Source organism: Crocodylus siamensis, chromosome 2 (assembly GCF_052110815.1).
Source record: "Crocodylus siamensis isolate JL-2025a chromosome 2, ASM5211081v1, whole genome shotgun sequence".
Taxonomy (NCBI): domain Eukaryota; kingdom Metazoa; phylum Chordata; order Crocodylia; family Crocodylidae; genus Crocodylus; species Crocodylus siamensis.
In genome coordinates, this window is record NC_143396.1 from 11,836,066 (window position 1) to 11,854,508 (window position 18,443).

The 18,443-nt window shown below is 58.8% G+C and overlaps 1 protein-coding gene across 12 annotated transcripts in view; it reads right to left on the bottom strand.

The window, feature by feature from the left end:
- The window catches only part of DCTN1 (dynactin subunit 1), a 119,164-nt gene that overhangs the window by 1,214 nt on the left and 99,507 nt on the right, over positions 1-18,443 (bottom strand). For 7 of the 12 annotated variants that reach the window (XM_090035187.1, XM_090035186.1, XM_090035188.1 and 4 more), the window contains 16 exons: positions 17,617-17,769; positions 17,355-17,515; positions 16,722-16,890; positions 15,207-15,275; positions 14,591-14,653; positions 14,287-14,436; positions 8,879-9,040; positions 8,425-8,556; positions 7,786-7,914; positions 7,233-7,375; positions 5,981-6,147; positions 4,377-4,394; positions 3,449-3,582; positions 2,287-2,476; positions 1,231-1,310; positions 744-833 (listed from right to left, as the gene is read on the bottom strand). In XM_090035187.1, the coding sequence (XP_089891313.1) occupies positions 744-833; positions 1,231-1,310; positions 2,287-2,476; positions 3,449-3,582; positions 4,377-4,394; positions 5,981-6,147; positions 7,233-7,375; positions 7,786-7,914; positions 8,425-8,556; positions 8,879-9,040; positions 14,287-14,436; positions 14,591-14,653; positions 15,207-15,275; positions 16,722-16,890; positions 17,355-17,515; positions 17,617-17,769 (2,010 nt within the window). The remainder of the gene's footprint in view (positions 1-743; positions 834-1,230; positions 1,311-2,286; positions 2,477-3,448; positions 3,583-4,376; positions 4,395-5,980; positions 6,148-7,232; positions 7,376-7,785; positions 7,915-8,424; positions 8,557-8,878; positions 9,041-14,286; positions 14,437-14,590; positions 14,654-15,206; positions 15,276-16,721; positions 16,891-17,354; positions 17,516-17,616; positions 17,770-18,443) is intronic. The other 5 variants (XM_090035181.1, XM_090035191.1, XM_090035183.1 and 2 more) reach the window with 3 other exon arrangements.

The following is an 18,443-nucleotide window of genomic DNA, read 5'->3' on the forward strand; positions in this document are numbered from 1 at the left end:
CTGACAACCCTCCCAGCCAAGGGGCTGTGCAGCCTGCTCTTGCAAACTGCCAGGGATGGAGACTCCACCGTGTCTCTAGGGGCCTGTTCCAGTGCTTGACTCCATCAGAGCCAGCATCTTTCTCCTCATCCCCAGCCTCAGTTTCCCCTGCTGCAGCTGGAGGCCATTGCTCCTAGTCCTGTCCCCTGCAGCCACAGAGAAAAGCCCATCTCCAGCCTCTTTGCCATCACACTTCAGGGATTCGCAGCCTGTGATCAAACCCCCTTCACAGTCTTCTCTCCTCCAGACTCAATCCCCCCAGCTCCTCCACCCTGTGCTTATCTGTCCTGCCTCCCAGACCCTTGATTGTTTTGGTTGCTCTGTGCTGGACTTCCAGCCTGCCCACATCCTGCCAGGCCTGGAACATCCCCGTCTTTAAACTAGACACCAGTTTGGACCTTGCCAGCACCAAGCGAGCAGCACCGTCCCTCCCCTCCTTCACACCTAATGCTGCAACTCGTGCGGCCCCAGAACTGCACTTGCTTTTTGGGCACCTGCAGCTGTGGATCCTCCAAACCCTGCAACGCCTCTGCAAACACTTCTCTCCCCGCAGCCCCGCTCGCCTGACTGGTCTCTGGCTGACACATTCTTCAGGCGCTGGCAGAGCCCCCAGCACAGACCACCTCAGTGCGGAGGCAGCTGTGCTCCCTCTATGAGCTCCAGCCTGCCAGTGTGACCTCCCCCACCAGAATGTGGGCTCCTACCTTCAGGAAGGATGAAGAGGGGAAGGTGGCGAAGTCGGTTGGGATACTGGCTCCAGGGTGCTGCAGGACTGTCTCCTTCATCACTTCGTCCTGGGGGAGGGAGAGCAAGCCAGCGTCACCCCTCTGGAGCTGCAACTCTGGCACCCAAGCAGCCCCCCACCCCCACTGGCTCCTGGGCACAGCACCCCGAGGAGGGGCTGGGAGAGCTAAGCCATGCCCCATCCTGCCCCAGGAGCTGCCCCCGGCTGAACACGTGGGCCAGGGCAGGCCCCATGTGTCTGGGCATGTCTCCCCTTCCCATCGCAGGCCCGAGGAAGGTTTGTTCCCGGGAAGGGCTACGATCCAGTCTCCCATCAGGCTGGGAGGACTGAGTGGGGCAAGGGCTGGGTCAGTGGTACAGGATGCGAGTCCTCCAGGGATGGGGTGGGGGTCCCTGTTCACTGCCCCAACACCAGCAGATCCCAGGGCTAGGTCAGGCCTGCATTACCTTCAGCTTGTCGATGGTGTCGCTCAGGGATTTCAGACGGGCCGTCTGCTCCAGGAGCTGTGCCGCTGGGTTCCCCGCTGCTGAGGGGGAAGAGAAGTGAGGAGGCGCCTGCACCAGGGCCCCAGCCTCATCCAGCGATTCTCCAGCCCTGCTGGCCCAAAGAACCTGACAACTCGCCCCGTTACTCCTAGCGAGGGCCTGGCCCGTGAGGAGCTGCAGGGACACTGGACATCCTTTCCTTCACGACACTGGAAGCGGATGGAGGCTCCAGTCATGAGCAAGCTGTCGGCCGACCCACTGCGTTCCCTCAGCGCCCTGCCCACCAGAACCACCCCTGCATCGAGGGGCTCCTGGGGCACTCCCAGAAGACAGACCTTGGGGGGCTTCAAACAGAGTGGGGGGGTAGAGCCAGTCCCGCACTCCTGTAAGAACCTCGGAGCTGCATTGGACTGGGGCAGACTCGGTCTCCCCGTCACGCAGTGGCAGAGAGCAGAGGCTGGAATGGCAGCAGCAGAGTATAGGAGTGGTTGGGGCAGAGCAGGGCTTTCCCCTGTTCCTCTCCCCCTGTAGCCTCCAGCACTGAGGTCCAGGCAGGGCTGATGTAGAGGCTGTGCCCCTCACTGCCTGCTCCAGAGCCACTGATGCCCCTTTGCTCCAAGCCCTGGTGAATCTGGCCTAGCTCTCAGCTTTCCCACATCTGGGGGCAACGAGTTTCACCCTTTAATTACACAGTGCAAGAAAGAACTTCCTGGTGTTGACGGCCTGCTTGTGCCATGCTGTGCCCCCTTGTTCTTACCTGGTGAGAGACAGTTGATAATAAGTCCCTAGTGACTTTCTCTTCCCTTTTCATGTCCCCCCTCCAACGTCTCTTTTCTACCCTGACCAGGCCTGGCCTCGTAGTTTCTCCTCACATGGAAGCCCCTCCATAGTGCTCATCGTCCTTGCTGCCCTTCTTTGCACCTTCCCTATGACCCCTGACACCATCCATCCCCAGCACAGGAGGCTGCAGCCCTGGACCCCGCGGAGGAGTAGCAGTGGGGTCCCATGTGGACCTACCTGACTTCTTGCGCGTGATGTCCACCACCCTGGCATTGGCGCTCATCTGATAGAGGGTCTCCAGCAGCTGGTTCGTCTTCCGGTACAGGGAGCCAGAGGCCATCTCATCTCCTTGCCGGTCTTTGGGCAGAGAGAGCTTTGGCACGTGCAGAGGGGGTAGCCCCGCCAGGTCTGTCTTCATCTGCGTGCCCTGGGAAGCAAGGGACAGCGGCATCACTGGTGGGGCCAGCTTCCCCTGGCCCCTAGTGCCCGACTGTGTGGTGCAGTCTCTGCCCTGCTGGAGGACAAAAAGGGGACCAGGCCCTTCCCCAATCAGTCAATGACACAGGACAAGGTGGCAAATGCAAGGACATAATGCTCCGTCTCCAGGACACCATCTGCACAGAGACCTCTCTCCACCCCTTCCCAGGGGGAGGAAGAGCCCCTACCTTATACCCCGAGAGCCTGCTCTTGATTAACACAGCCTCCTCCCAAGCCAGCGATTCTCAACCAGGCACCCTGGGTGCTACAACCTGCATCAAAAGGGTAGCACTACTAGGAGCACAGAGAGGATTCACCAGCTAGGCCCAGAGATTATAGAAACCCACAGCTAGGATCTCCGAGTTCTCTGCAGCAGAAAAACAGCCCCTGGAGAGAGCGAAAATAGAGCTGGTGTTTCCCAAGCAGGCGCAAGTCTATCCAGGGGTCCCTCGAGTCAAAAAAGGTTGAGATCCACTGCTCTAGGCAAGGGAGCCCTGGGATATCCCTGCCCTGCAGACCCATGGTCTCCAGAATCGCCGGTCTGGGCCTCAGCAGCTACAGAGGCAGGTGGACCCTGGCTCCTGTCTCTGTTCCAGGGCGTGACACCCACACCCTGTCTCTTACTCCTGAGACACAGGGAACTGCAAGAGGGTGTCCTGGCCGCTGGGGCTGTGCAAGCCCCTCTCAGAAGAGATGTGGGAGGCTTCTCAGCCTTACTGGCCACCTGCTTTGGGAGCCCCTGCGGCTGCTGCTTTTCGGTCCAGATGAAGCCGAGCCAGCCTGGCCCTGGCCCCCACTTGGATTTTCCTACCCCAGCAGGCTCCTGGTATTCCTCAGAGGGAGCGAGAGCTGGTTGGGGCACAGGACTCTGTTGCAGAGCCTGGGCCCAGCCAGGCACATAGGAGCCCACCCAGCCCCTCACCTTGATCAGGTTATTCTCGTTCTTGAGGTACTTGATGGAGAGGCGCATGGCATCAATCTGCTGCAGCAGGAGGGGCGAGTCCTTCACCTGGATGGGGCCTGAGCCCCCCACCATGGCTTGGCCGGCGCTGACACCTGCACGTGGGCAAGAAGGGCAGTGCCATGAGGGGGAGGGCAGATTGGCTGCAGCTGGCTTGTGGCAGGACAAGGGGAAGAGGCTGCTTGTGTCAGGGTGCAACAAGAACCACCCCCCAGGCACTCTGCGCCAAGTCCGGCATAGTCCACCACGCCAGCAGACTGAGGCCCCAGTGGGTCACACTTGGACAAGCAGATGGCGGGCAAGGTAGCTGGGTGTGAACGGCATGGCACTGAGCCCCACACCCCGCGCGTCATGGCCCAGGCGAGGCTGGACAGAGCTGCCCCTGCACCAGATGCTCCTGAGGGACCCCCCTCCCCATGCAAGGGTGCACGATCCCCATCGCCTGCCTGCCTCCCTGCCACTGTGATTTTCATAAGAACATAAAAATGATCACTGACAGGCTCAGACCCCAGGTCTGTCGTGCCCAGTCTCCTGTGCCACGTAGAAGCACAGAGTGGAGGCTAGAGGGACCAAAATGATCAAGGGTCTGAGCAGGGATTTCCCGTTTCTCTCTCCCATGCAGCCTCCAGCATTCAGGGTGCAGGCAGGTCTGATGCAGAGGCTGTGCCCCTCACTCCCTGCTCTGCATGCAGATCTTCCACCTTGAGCTGTGGGGTGCTGGGCCAACAACAGCTGTCCCTGGACAGGACCCTGGATGGACCTTACAACCCACTCCAGGGCCCCATGCTCAGATGTTCGTGGAAACCTGCCCCCTCTCCATACAGGCCCCTTTTGGGGTCCCAGGGGTGTGGAGAGCTGACGTGGGTAAGCAGGCTGGGCAGTACCGTACCTCTCTGCTGTTCCTCTGCTGGACAAGGAGGGGAGAAGAAAGCAGAAGAGAGAGAAGAAGCAGAAGTGAGAGCTGAGGAGAGAGGCTCAGGCGCAGCTCTGGCTAGAGAGGCCAAAGAACAGCCCAGAAAAAACAGCCCGGTCCCACCCACATTCGCTCCCTGCCCGAGGGCTTGACAGGTCTCGACCTCGCAGCCCTGTGACAGCCACAGCCATGGTCACTGGCTTGTGTCACCCAGTGCAGCTTTGCTCAGAGGCTGGACGTGGGGCTTGTCTGGGCTGGTTTGGACAGGGCTGATCCTAGCTCAGGCAGGGCTGGGACTGGATGTGACCTGCAGGGGTCCCTGCCAGCCCACATCTCTGTGACTGATTCAGTGCACGCTCCGAAAGGCACCAACACAGGACCTGAGCACCAGGGCAGGAGAGTGGGAGAGTGCAGCCAGTGCTTGCAGCAGTTACCATGGGAGCCCATCTGACCAGGATGAGCTGGCAACATCCTGGGGGTCCCTGTGAAGGGCTGAACTGCTCCCCACTGCCCCCAGCACTCCCCTCTCCCAAGACTGCACACCAAGTGGCTGCCACGACTGTCAGCTGCGGCTTGAGGAGGGACAGATACCAGAGGGCCAGGATCCCACAGCTTGCTCTGTGCCTTGGGGAGCATCCTTCCCCGTCACCCCTGGGTAGCACATGGGAGCGTGAGCATGAGGCACTGCCTGGCAGCAAGGACAGCTGCCCCTGCATGCAGCCGTGAGCAGAATGCATGGACACGTGCTGCCTGAGAGACTGGGGACCCTCCCGGCACAAACGCAACACCTCTGGGAAGCAGGGACACCGTAGTTCTGCTGGTCACCCGCAGGCCAAGTGAGAATCGCTCAGGGTGTTTCAGCTCTATGCAGCTGGGAGGCAACACTGGCCTGCCAGGATGGGCATGTTCAAAGGGAACTCAGGGAGCCCGTGAGATGGCCCCTACCCACCACAGCACGTGGCTCTGCTGACATCCACAAAGGCCAAGAGAAATGCATGGCCTCTTTGGTGCCTTGTTGGTGCAGCCTCCCGGCCTGGGGATGCTGCTTCAGCAGCAAGGAAGGAGCCCAGTCCCCCAGCAAGCACCCAGCCAACTGGCCTCACACTTTAGCACTGTGGGGCAGGCTCTCCTGTCCCCCTGCAGGGGTGGGGGCAATGCCCCCAGTGCAGCCCAGGGAGCAGAGGGCTCTGAGACTGTGACTGTATTGCTTCCTGCCCCACCCAGCAGGCCCCAGACCCCGGGATGAGGTGGGGAATACCCAGGGGCCCCTTGTGGCTGAGGACACAGCTTAAGAGTGGTGCTGGGGGCCTCTCCCGCCTCGTCTCTGGGCTCAGTGGGTACAGAGAGCAGGTGGGTGAGCCTGCTCAACTGCGAGACAGACAGCTAAGCCCAGTGCAGAGCAGGGAGGGGCTGCAGCTGATGGGCAGGGCCTGCGGGCTTCCTCTTCAGCAGGGTCAGGGGTTCTCTCTCTTCCAGGGCTCCGCACCCTTGGCCTTGTGCTCCTGCCCCAATGTCCAGGCACCGTGGGACAGCCGTGGGAGCTCACCTATGGGCAGGGGGCACATGGACAGGGCACTCACCCCCCGTGATGCCGGAGACGATGGAGGCAATGCCGGAGGCGGGCGCGCCGCGCAGCCCCTCGATGGTGCGCTTGGACTGGTTGTTCAGGCGCTGCTTGAGCTCCAGCTTCTCTGCCTCCAGCTGGTCGATGTCCGCTTGAAGGGCGTCCATGGTCTCCTCAAACTCCCTGCAGGGGGGACACAGCCATGGGCCCACTTGAGATGTTCCCAGCCTTTCTCCAGAGAAGTCCTGGCCAGGCCCCCTGCCCCAATTATGCACTCCTGCTGACCCAGCAGAGGGGTCCTCCAGTGACACGTGGAGCTCATCCAGCAATCTGTCACCTCGCATATGGCTGGGTCACCCGCCCCCCCGCCGCCTCCCATTTCTCCCAGGTCTGTCAGGCAGACATGTTCCTTTCCCTGCGACTTCCAGTTTACTTGGTAAGACTGTGGAGTTCACATGCTGCAAGCTAACACCTGTGTCAGGCAAGAGGCGGGCAAAGCAAAGCCCTGGGGCATGCAGGAAGCACCTTTTGCCTACGCCTTCCCTAGGAGAGCACTAAAGACACAGCTCCTCTTAAGAACTGCCCCCAGGCCCAGCCCCGCCCAGCCCTCCCTGCCAGTGACATTTCAGGGAGTATTTATGCCTCCCCCAGAGGCACTGGTGCTGCTGCAGCCCAGACTGGGGATGGGGCTGGGTTGAGCCAATGCTCCTGCCGAGGCCAACCCCACAGGGTCCTGGCTGGAGGGCCTTGCCCCTGCACTCAGGCTCAAACCAATGCTGCACTGGGACAAGAAGGGATTTCCCCCCTGCTCAGACTGGTCCAGACTGGGGGGTTTTGCCTTCCTCTGCAGCGGGGGCACGGCCTCGGCTTGGGGAGCATTTATGAATCCCCCACCCCACCTCGGCAGCTGCAGGACATTGGCAGCCATGGTCCTCCTGCTTTTCTAGGGGTGGGGGCAATGCCTGGAGCTGTGTCAAGGCTGAGGGTAGTCTTATGTAGAATTTAGCTGATGGGTTTGTCTGGGCTGGTTTGGACAGGGCTGATCCTCCCTCAGGCAGGGGGTGGACTAGATGTGCCCTCTGCTGGTCCCTGCCAGCCCCACAACTCTGTTTTTCTATGTCCTGGACCTCCGCTTATCCCATACTACACTCTGTACTGACCCAGAGCTGATCCCAACTGTGGGTGCAGAGGACCTGGTCCACGGCCCTTCCCATGGCAGGTGCAGCCCGTTAGCCCCACCCAGCCAGGACAGTCCTGCCCACACTTACTTCTCCTTCTTCTTCAACAGTGTCTGGGTCTCATCCAGCTTGGTCTGGATCTTCTCCACCCGGTCGTCCGCATCCTTGGATGCGCTGTCCAGCTTCTTCTCTAGGAGACTGAGACGCACGTTTGCCTCGCTCAGCTCCTCGCCCTGCGGGGGGGAGGGAGAGGGTTGGAGGGGGTGCATTCAGGCCCAGGCGGGAGAGACAGCACGAGGAGAAGGGATTGCAATGCCTGGGGAACCTCTCGTCACCCCCTGCTTTCCTGCTCATGCTCCACATGCAGCCCATGACCGCACATAGCATCACTAGCACCTGGGAATGGGTTACATGCTTGCAACAGCTGTCTCAAAAGAAAGCCGGTGCAGGTCCTTCATGGCTGAGCCCCCAGGCAGCTTGTGCCCCCCACTGGCCTCTGAGCAAGACCAAAAGGAGGCAGAGCCCAACAGGCAGCGAGCCAGAAGAGCACCGGGAAGGGGGAGCGGGGTGCCCAGAGGAGGGAGACTCTGCACTGGCCCTCAGGTAAGATGGAGGCTTGGCAGCAGGCCAGAGCTGAGCTCACCTTGATCTTGAGTGATTTCTTTAGCTCCTTGATGACTGTCTCCCTGTCCTCCAGCTTCAGCCCTAGCCCCTCGGCATCCGTGATCTCTGCCCGCAGTGCGGCTGCCCGCAGGTCAACAGGGGGAGCAGGCTGCAGTGGAAGCCAAGGGTGGTCAGACAGTGCAGAGCAGGGGGATAGGGGCCTCCCTGGGAACGTCTCCTCAGACCTGGGCCCTGCAGACAGTTGCCTGAACCCGCCACAGCCCAGCCCAGCCCAGGGGGGTTGGCTCAGTGTGGGGGCAGCGTCAGAGCCTCCATGCCCCTCGCCATGCTGGATGCCACACGGCTGGGGCCACTCGCTGACAAGAGCTGTGAGCACTCACGCAGCCCCAGTCCACCCAGGCCAGGCTTAGACCCTCAGCATCTCCCTGCTGCTGCGAGCACCCCTTCCCTCTTCACAGGGCACACTGGCCCCCCTTCAGCAAAGCCGAAGTCTGGAAACAATGCACACCGCACCTCCCTCAGTCCTTCCTCCCCCATACCAGGAGGGCCTGCAGTTTCACCTCAGCCAGCCCCAACCCCAGGAGACCCTCCCCATGCCAGTGCCAATGGCACATAGCCCTTGCCCAGGGGAGGAGGGGACAGGCCCAGCCCTGCCCACCTTGATCTGCTGCCGGTCAGCATCGTACTCCCCCTCCTGCATGGCAGTGGCCATCTTGTTCATGGTGGCGATGAGGATGCTGCAGGACTGCCGCAGGCACTCATACGGGTTGATGCCCTGGGCACCGTAGATCTGCAGGGATGGGGAGAAGGTCACCCTACTTCCTGAGGTGCTCCTGTGCCGATGGCACTGCTACCACTGCAGCCATGTGCCCTGCTGTGGCTGCTGCCCTCACGCGGGCCACAGGGCACAGAACACACCCCGTCCAAAGAGGGGGAGGGGAGACATGACAGAGAACAGGTGGCAGGCAGGTCACTGGCAGGTCCCCAGTCTCTGCTCGTGTTGCCCAGCTCACTGTGAAAGGGCTTCCAAACGGGGCACATGGAGACCCAGCATCTCTCAAGCGAAGGGGTGGCAGGTCCCTGGAGGTAGGGGTGTGTGGGGAAGCTCCCACCTGCTCGCTGGCTTTGAAGGCCAGGTCTTCCAGCTTCACAGCCAGCAGCCCTTCGTTCTCCGTCAGGGGGGCAATCATCTGGGCCCCTGCGGCTGCCACTTCCTGCAGCACGGCGACCACCCAGGTCAGGTGCTTGCGGCAGTCCAGGAGCGTGTCCGACACCTGGGGAGAAGAGCAGCACACAGCCATTAGGGAACCCACTCTCACCCGGTGTCCCCAGCACAGCAGAATGGTAGCTCTTGCTCCCCAGGTCTGCCAGGTGCCCCAGCTGCACACCTCCCCTCTTGCTTTATCCCTCTGCTAACAATCGCTGAGAACAGCCTTACAGGAGTCGCAGCTGGCAGGGCGGCAAGGCCTCAGGCTGGTAGGACGAGGAAGCCCCCTCCCCTCTGGCCTGGCCTGCTGTGGCCCTTGCCTTTGCTCTTCCCAGCTCTGTAGCAAGCTGGGCACGGCAAGGGTTGGTGTCTGCCTGCCAGGCAGGGACTTTGCTGCTTTCCAGGCCCCATGAAGGAAAACTCGGTTATCGGGAGAAGTTATCACTTCTTCTCACAGTGATGATGTTTGACGGAGGCCAGCATTGGTGCTGGGAAGCAGAGTCAGAAGCAGAAGCCAAGGCTCTCCTGACTGCTGGCTTTACACTCCGGCCACCAGACTCCACTCCCACGGCCCTGCCTTTCCTCTCACCCTCCCCTTCTGCGCATGCCTTCCCACAAGATGCAAGGCGTGCCAAACTCTAAGGTCACATTATTTCTCCATGCTCCAGACACGACTATTGAGAAGCTGCCCCAAGATGGACATATTTTAACTGACCTCAGTGCAGAACTGCAGAACAAGAAACCACCCTCAGACACAACTGCATCAGCCCACAAGCCCAAGGAAGACTGCAGGTTCCTGGTTACCTGGACTAGCTGCTTACTCAGGATCCCCCACGGTGTCAACTGCCTCATCTCAGCCAACCTAATCCAGTCCACCCTTTCCTCTCTCAGCTGGGTCCCCTCCCCATCTCTCTTTCTGTACTATAGAAAACCCTTTCTGCCACTCCTTTCATAGCATCTGAAGCAGTAGATGGCTGCCTAGGAAAGCTCCAACCTCTCTAAACCAGTCAATCTCCAAGGTGCTGCCCTTCCTGACACCAGATGAACAGGCCACCACCTCCCCTTTCAGAGTCATAGAAAAGTGGGGCCAGCAGGGACCTGCAGGGTCACATCTAGTCCAATCCCTGCCTGAGGCAAAATCAGCCCTGTCCAAACCAGTCCAGACAACCCTAACCTAAACTCTGCCCTCAATCCTGACACACAGAGACCTAGCACCCTGGCCTACTGCAGGTAAAGCAGGAGGACCACAGCAGCCAACATCCCGCTTCTATTAAATGTTGTTAATGGATGCCAGAGGCTGAGGCCCTGCCCCCACTGCAGAGGAAGGCAACTCCCCCCAGTCCAGAGCAGTCTGAATAAGGGGGGGGAATCCCTTCCTGCCCCCAGTGCACAGTTTCATAGTTTCTAGGGTCAGAAGGGACCTGAGCAGATCATCAAGTCCGACCCCCTGCCATAGCAGGAAAGAGCACTGGGGTCAAACGACCCCAGCAAGATGTTCATCTAACCTCCTCTTAAACACCCCCAGGGTAGGAGCCTGCACCACTTCTCTTGGAAGCTGGTCCCAGACCCTAGCTGCCCTGACCGTGAAGTCGCCTCCTGATATCTAACCTAAACCTACCCTCAGCCAGCTTGTGACCGGTATTCCTGCTCACTCCTGGCGGTGCTTGGCGGAACAGGGACTCCCCCAGTGCCTGCTGATCCCCCCTGACTAGTTTGTAACAGGCCACTAGATCCCCCCTCAGCCTTCTCTTTTGGAGGCTGAACAGGTTCAGGTCCCGTAGCCTCTCCTCATAGGGCCTGCCCTGCTGCCCCCTGATCATGCAAATGGCCTCCTCTGGACCCTCTCCATGCTGTCCACATCCCTCCTGAAATGCGGCGCCCAGAACTGGACGCAGTACTTCAGCTGGGGCCTGACCAGTGCCGCACAGAGGGGGAGGATCACCTCCCTGGACCTGCTCGAGATGCATCTGTGGATGCATGCCAAGGTGCGGTTGGCCTTCCTGACTGCCTCTCCACACTGCCGGCCCATGTTCATCTTGGCATCAGTGATGACTCCAAGATCCTTTTCTGCCCCTGTACTGACGAGAAGGGAGTTCCCCAGCCTGTAGGTATGGTGCCGGTTGTTCCTCCCCAGGTGCATCACTTTGCACTTGTCTGTGTTGAATCCCATCCTGTTCTCATCCGCCCACCCTTGTAACCTGTTGAGGTCTGATTGTAGCCTGTTGCATCCTTCCAGTGTGCCCATGTCCCCCCACATCTTAGTGTCATCAGCAAATTTGAACAGGTGCTTTTTACCCCCTTGTCCAAATCACTGATGAAGATGTTGAACAGTGCGGGCCCGAGGACCGAGCCCTGGGGGACCCCACTGCCCACATCCTTCCAGGTTGAGAAGGACCCATCCACTACCACCCTCTGGGTGCGGCCCTCCAGCCAGTTGGCGACCCATTTGACTGTGTGGGTGTCTACACCACAGCCCCCCAGTTTCTTAATGAGAACAGGGTGAGAGACAGTGTCAAAAGCCTTCCGGAAGTCCAGGAAGATTATATCCACTGCTCCCCCTGCATCTAATGATCTGGTGATCTGATCGTAAAAGGCCACCAGGTTGGTCTGACAGGACCTGCCACTGATGAACCCGTGTTGGTTGCCCCTAAGCATGCAGTCTCCTGCTGGCCCCTCTTGGATGTGTGCCAGCATAATTTTCTCAAACAGCTTGCCTAGGATCGAGGTAAGACTAACCGTCCTATAGTTTCCCGGGTCCTCCTTCCTGCCTTTTTTGAAGATGGGGACCACGTTGGCCCTCTTCCAGTCCTCACCAGATCACCACGAGTGCTCGTAAAGTTGTGCCAGGGGACTTGCAATGACCTCGGCCAGTTCCTTTAGAACTCTAGGGTGGAGATCATCCGGACCGGCTGACTTGAATACGTCCAACCCCTCCAGAAACTCCCTAACTAAATCCTCGCTAACCCGTGGTGGTCCAGGTGTGCCTCCCCTGGGGCCCGAGGGGGGCCCAGCAGGGAGGTGGCTGTTCTGGTCCCTACTTAGGAAGATGGAGGCAAAGAAATCATTAAACATGTTAGCTTTGCCGTCTGGTGCGATGACCAAGTTTCTCATCGCGTCCTGCAAGGGCCCCACATTACCCGGGACCTTCTTTTTACCCCCTACGTATTTAAAAAAGGACTTCTTATTGTCCTTAATCTGGGAAGCTAGTCCCAGTTCCATCTCTGCCTTGGCCTTCCTAAATACCCCCCTACATCCCCGAGCAACTGCAGAATAGTCCTCCCTGGTGATGACCCCTTCTTGTGTAAGCCTCCTTTTTAGCAAGGAGACATTCCCGGATGCTTTTGGTGAGCCACGGAGGCTCGTGTGCTCTCCTGCTCCCTTTGATCCTCATTGGGATTACCTTCCTTTGGGCTTGGAGGATTGTCTCCTTAAGGAGCGACCACTCTCCTTGGACACCTGGCTCCCCTCCCCTCCAGGACCTCAGCAATTCTCCAACTATCCTCCTTAGCTCGTTGAAGTCTGCCCTCCTAAAATCTAGGGCCGCTGCCTTACTGTATGCCTTTGCCACCTTGCGCTGGATGGTGAATCCCAGCAGGCGATGATTGCTGTCTCCCAGGTGGTCGAGCACCTGCAGCCCCCGCACCAGGTCATCATCCGTGGCCAGCACGAGGTCCAACAAGGCGTCATCCCTGGTGGGGCTGTGCACCTCCTGGGTTAGACGGAGGTCCTGCACTCTGGCCAAAAACCTACGTGAGCATTCAGACCTGGCTCACAGTGTCGGTCTGACCCCAAGTGGAATGGCAAGACCCTCCAGCCAGGAACTTCCAGCTTTGCTCCTAGCAGAAGAATCGGCACAGCACAGTTGAAGTCCCCAGCCTTAGTTATAGCCAATACCCAGTGCCTCGGGGAGGCATAAAAACCACCCTGACACAGCAGGAAAAGGGGGCAGGCAACCAGCAGAGCCCAGAAACTTGGGAAATCCCCATGTTAGAAAATAGGTATCACTATGCTTAGATCATCCCTGCCAGTGCCCATCCACCCTCTCCTTGAACACTTCCAGGGATGGAGAGTCTGCACTTTCCCTAAGCATCTATTTCACTGCCTCACTATTTCACAGTGAAGATGTTTTTCTGGATCTCTATTCTAAACCTCCTTTGCTGCAACTTCAAGCCATGGGTTTGCATCCTCCTCTCTGCAGCAGGAGAGAACAGGCGCTTCCTCTCATCTCTCTGGCAGCCCTCCAGGGATTCGCAGATTGCTGTCACATCCCCCCCTAAGCACCTTCTCCCCCATCTGAACCTGCCGAGCTCCTTCAGCCTCTCCTCCAGGACTTGTCTTCCAACCCCTTTATCCTCTTTGTTGTTGCCTCTGGACCTTCTGTCATTTCCCCACAGCCTTTGTAAAATGTGGAGCCCAGAACAGCAGCTCCCACAGGGCCTGTGCTCTGCCTCTGCTCTCCTGGGACACACCGTTGCATCTCCTGCCTGAAATGTGCTGCTAACAACACATTGCAGTTGAAGTGCCACATGGCTGGAGGATGCCGAGTAGAATAAGGAGGGCAGGGGAAAGGGAATCCAGCACAAAACTGGGGAAGGGGCGTGCGTGGGAGCCATCCTCATACACCAGCTGAGCTCCAAGTTGCCTGACAGCCTGCAGCTGTTTTTGTCCACACACACACACGCACGCACACACGGCTGAGGTCCCAGCATACCGTGTTCCACCCCAACCTGACGGCTGCCTTCAGCTCAGGTTAAGCAGAGCAATTTTTGTTAACGAACACCAGGAAGTTCTGTTTCCTCCAGTGTGGCATTAAAGGGTGGCACTTGTTGCCACCAGATGTGAGGGAAGCTGAGAGCTCAGTCAGATTCACAAGGGCTTGGATGTGTGCTTGGAGGAAAGGGGCACTGGGGGCTCTGGAGCAGGGAGTGAGGGGCACAGCCTCTGCATCAGACCTGCCTGCACCCTCAATGCTGAAGGCTGCAGGAGAGAAGAACAGGGGAAAAACCTGCTCAGACCCAGGTTACTCTTCCTTCCAGCCTCTACTCTCTGCCCCTGTGGGACACAGGAGACCGGGCAAGACAGACCTGGAGTCTGACCCAGCCCATGGCAGCTGTAATATTCTTACAGCAATGTACGTTGGGACGTCTGCTCTCTGGAGGCTGCACCTCCCCAGCACTGAGACAGATGACTGCAACACATTGCACTTGATGTCAAGGCTGGCAAGGACCTCTGCCCTGTGGCCAGCAGTCTGGGTGTCCCCTGTGTGCCAGGCATCCCCCTGCATCCTGCCCAGCTCAGTGCTGGTGGCCTCACCTGCTGTCCAAAGCCGAGCGCGGCAGGGATGCCGGGGGCGTCTGTTCCAGGCATGCGGCGACGGATCTTCTTGCAGAACTGGCGGATGTCACTGCATGAGGTCTCCAGGTCCTTGAGCAGGATGGCAAGGTCGGAAGCCTCCTGACCTGCCTAGAGAGAGCAGGTGAAGGGGAAGAGAACTGAGCACCTGACAGCCCAAGTGCTGTCCCAAGAGCTCATAGCTCTGACTGCTATGGAGCACAGCTGCCTTGTGCCAGCCAGGGGTGGCTCAGAGCGGTACAAGGGGGACAGGATGCCAGCTCACCTGCAGGAAGGAGCGCAGCCGGCCCACCTCCACACTCATACAGTCCAAGGCACTCTGGGTGAACTGCAGGAGAGACAACGAAGGCTTTAGCTCAGGGCTGGGCAGGATGGGCTGCTGCTCTAGGCCACCCCAGGGCTCCCTGGGTTCAGGGCAAAGAGCCTCGCTGCTTCCAGCCTCACAGGAGTCGGGGCTGCTCTGAGGAAGAAGGGCTTGGGCACTTGATGAGGTTTGTCTGGCTGCAGCACCCAGGACAGGCGTGCTCTGGAAGCTTGGCAGCCTGGCTCTCGGCCCTTCTGACTGCCTTTTCCAGCTCATCCGGAGACCTGTAGGGTAACGGGACTTCCCTGTTCTTCCTGCTACCCTGCTGGTAAAATCCATGCCCCCTCCACCTGCCACCATTGAATGGGGAACAGTGAGGGACCTGAGCAGATGCTAAGCCCAGGAGAGAAGGGACAGGGACAGAGGGCAGTGGGCCTGGGCTGTGTCTCAGGAGGACATATCCCAGAGCTCCCTGCACTCTGGAAGCACCAGCAGCTCCTCAAAGTCTACTGGCCCAAGCCATGAATCCTCCTCAGTGCCCCAGCCCTGGGACCAGGCCTTCCTGCTAGTTCTTCACCTTAATGTGATCTGCCAGCTGCATCGTGCAGTCCTCTGCCTGGTCAGCCAGGTGGATGCTGTACAAGTGCTGGAAGAAGACCAGACATGTTAGTATGCAGGGAGCAGCTCCTCCAGCAGACATCCCAGAAGACACCTGCCCATGATCACTAGCAGGACGCAGACAGTCAGTGACTGCTGGAGTCCCTAGTGCCCTGGACCACCCTAGCAAGCTGACTTGCCCCACCTTCCATCATATCCTCAGCCCCCAGGCTATGCAGAGACCTGGGAAGAAGGTGAATACTGCACCTCTATAACATTAAAGTGTGCTCCCATCTTGGTCACCTTTAAAGACAATATGAGCGACTAGAGTTTAATCCCAGATAACAAGAGCACGGACTGCCCTCAATCATCTCCCCAGCTCCCTGGGGCTGAGCATCAGGGGTGGGGAGGACACTGTGTGCATTAGCAGCATCTACAAGACTATGTGGAGTGAAGCAAGAGCCAGGTAATGCCTCTCAGCAGGAGAAGCTGATCCAGAGGCGCTCAGCCAAGTGCCAGCTATCAGGCCTCACCAAAGCCCTGGGACAGCAGGAGGCCAGGCACCAGAACCTGCCCCCACATGAAGGCCCCAAAGGGAGAGCTGTGAGTGAGAAAGGACAAGAGAGCACAAAGCTGATGCTCTCTGCCAGTGAGGAGACAGGCCAGACCCAGCTGCTGAGAGCAGGCATTGGAAGTGGAACAGCTGCACCATGGAAGAATCAGGACTGATAGGAGCCCTCTGTGGAAGAGACTGAAGCAGGAGAGCAACTACCAGCTGCTGCTGACTCCGAGGTGCTGGGAGTGGGGCCTGCAGCACCAGCCAGGCAATGCTTGCTGCACTGACATAGGCATCTCCACCTGGCTGCGGAGCCCCAGGGGAGGATGGGAAGTTCTGGGTATGTCTCTGGGGTGTTGGGTTGTATCCATGATGCCACCTCTGCCTGAAGAAGAGTGTTTGTACTGGAAAGCTTGCAAAGAAGAATTTTTCCAACTATTTTAGTTGGTCTAATAAAATATATCAGATTTACCCAGTGAACCTTGTCTAGGTCCATCTCTGACACTGAGAGGAGCCTGCAAAGCAGCGGTGATTGCAGAAGCTTAAGCCCCCTCCCTCCCCTGCATCCAAGGTCATGGAGCCCAGAGCTCCCAGCCAAGAGGCAGCTGGATGCGCCCTTTGTCTCGTCTCCCCAAAATGTCTTTCTGTACTGAGGACACCGGAAAAGAGACACACGGGCCTGTTTGACCCGGTGACAGCCACTGTGAACTCTCTCTGTTCAGGAGGCAGAGAGCAAGTAGAGGGAAACGGTCACTGATGGGCACTTGGCTACTTCTCCTGTAGCACAGGTTTAACTGGAAATAACACCCCCCTTGCAGCAAACTACCAGCAGGCTTCATTGGTCCCATCCCAGCAGCTCACAGATGCCCTGAACCCAACCTAGCACCCACGCAGACAGGCCTAGGGCCAGCAGCCACCTGCCACAGAGCCCTGTCCCACCTGGTAGTACTTGATCGCTTTGGTGAGGGGCTCCACGTTGACGGTCTCATCCAGCTGGTCCTTGTGCAACAGCTCAATCAGGAAGTCCAGGGAGCGCTCGTGCACACTCATCTCTGGGTAGAGCATCCCCACCTTCTTGTACACCTCCACGCTGCACTTGGTCAGGGCCCTGCCGGCAGGGCAGTGCATGTGGTCAGCAAGGCCGTGATGGGCCACAGGGCTGCGACAGGGCCTGGGTGCAGGTGTCAGCACCAGCCCCTTGGGCACCATTTACAGAGGGCCTCACTGATGCAGCTCTGGGTGCACAGACCCTACGTTCCTATAGCTGGGCTCCTAGAGCAGGGTAGCCCCACAGAGGGGCTGCGTGAAGCCCAGGCCTGAAGGGATCATGGGAGCCCAGGTTTGCAGCAGAGCTGGGGTTGCAGGTGAGGGAACCTCAGGAGAGGAGACCTGCAAAGCCTAAGCTGTCCTGGGTTTCTCAGAGGGGATTGGGTAGCTCTGTTGGAAGAGTAGCCACAGCCTTGGGATCGCCCTGCAGGGCATGGAGATGGGGAGATTTGTGGGCATCCCCTTTGGATGGGGGCCTCAGCTGGGGGAAACAGGAGGCTGCCAGCAGCATGGTGTGATACTTACTGCTCATACTTGTGCAGCGTGGCCTGCAAGAGGCTGAGGGAGTAGATCAGGCCAGCAGCAAAGCTCAGCTGTTCACCCGGTGCGCCCCGCAGGCCTGTGCGCTCTGCACAGTGCTCGTTCAGGTCGAACTTCTCCTGCGCCTGCTTGCTGATCAGCTCAGCCTGTTCCCAGAGAGTGCCGGTCAGAGCCGTTCCCTGTGCCCCCCTCCCATCGCCACGCTGGCCACAGCCCATTCCACACTCCCTAATGCCTCCCCAGATACCTTGCAGATCAGGCGCGGGATGAGCAGCAGCACAAGGATGCAGTCGTGGTCACCCCCATGCCGTAGGAAGCTGTCTGGCATGAAGGCAGTGAGGAGGGATACGTGCCGATTGGCCTGATGCACCTCCATCTGGCGCAGCTCCATCTCAATGGCCTGTAGGAGATGCACAAAGGCCAAAGGGGTCCCTGAGAGTGGGCTGGGAGCACTGCAGATGCCCCCCACACTGCCACAAGTATGTTAGCAAGAAGCAGGCTGAAGACTAATGAGGGAAAGTGTGTAGTTCGGGGAACACCCAAGGGGTAAGTATTGTAGGGCCAGGCTGCAGGCCAGATCCAGCCTTGTGTCTGCTGGAAGCCACAGCAACTACCACTGCTACTGCTCCTCAGACACCAAATTTTCAGACCCAAGGGGAGCTCCACACCACACACTGGATGAGACAGCTCCATGGGCTGCATTCAGCCTGCAGGCTGGGGATTCAGCACTACTGGACTAGATGCATTCAGGGATGATAGAGCCATTCACAGCCGTTACAGAGAACAGTCAGGGATTGTCCACAGGCACCTCTACTAAACCAATGCTGGTGGTGGTCAGAGAGGGTCCGACAGGGACAGATGGCTCTAGAGATTCCCTGCTCCATGAGCTCCCTCCTAAAGCATCTGCTCCTGTACCTGTCAGAGCCAGGCCTGTTATGTAGGTCCTAGGCCTAGGCCCACCGGAAAATGAGAAGCCCCCCCTCAGCTGTTAACTGCATAACACCTGAGTACCTGGGACACAACATGAAAAATCAGGACTGGGAGCACAGGTCACAGCTTGCTAACAAGGGCTGT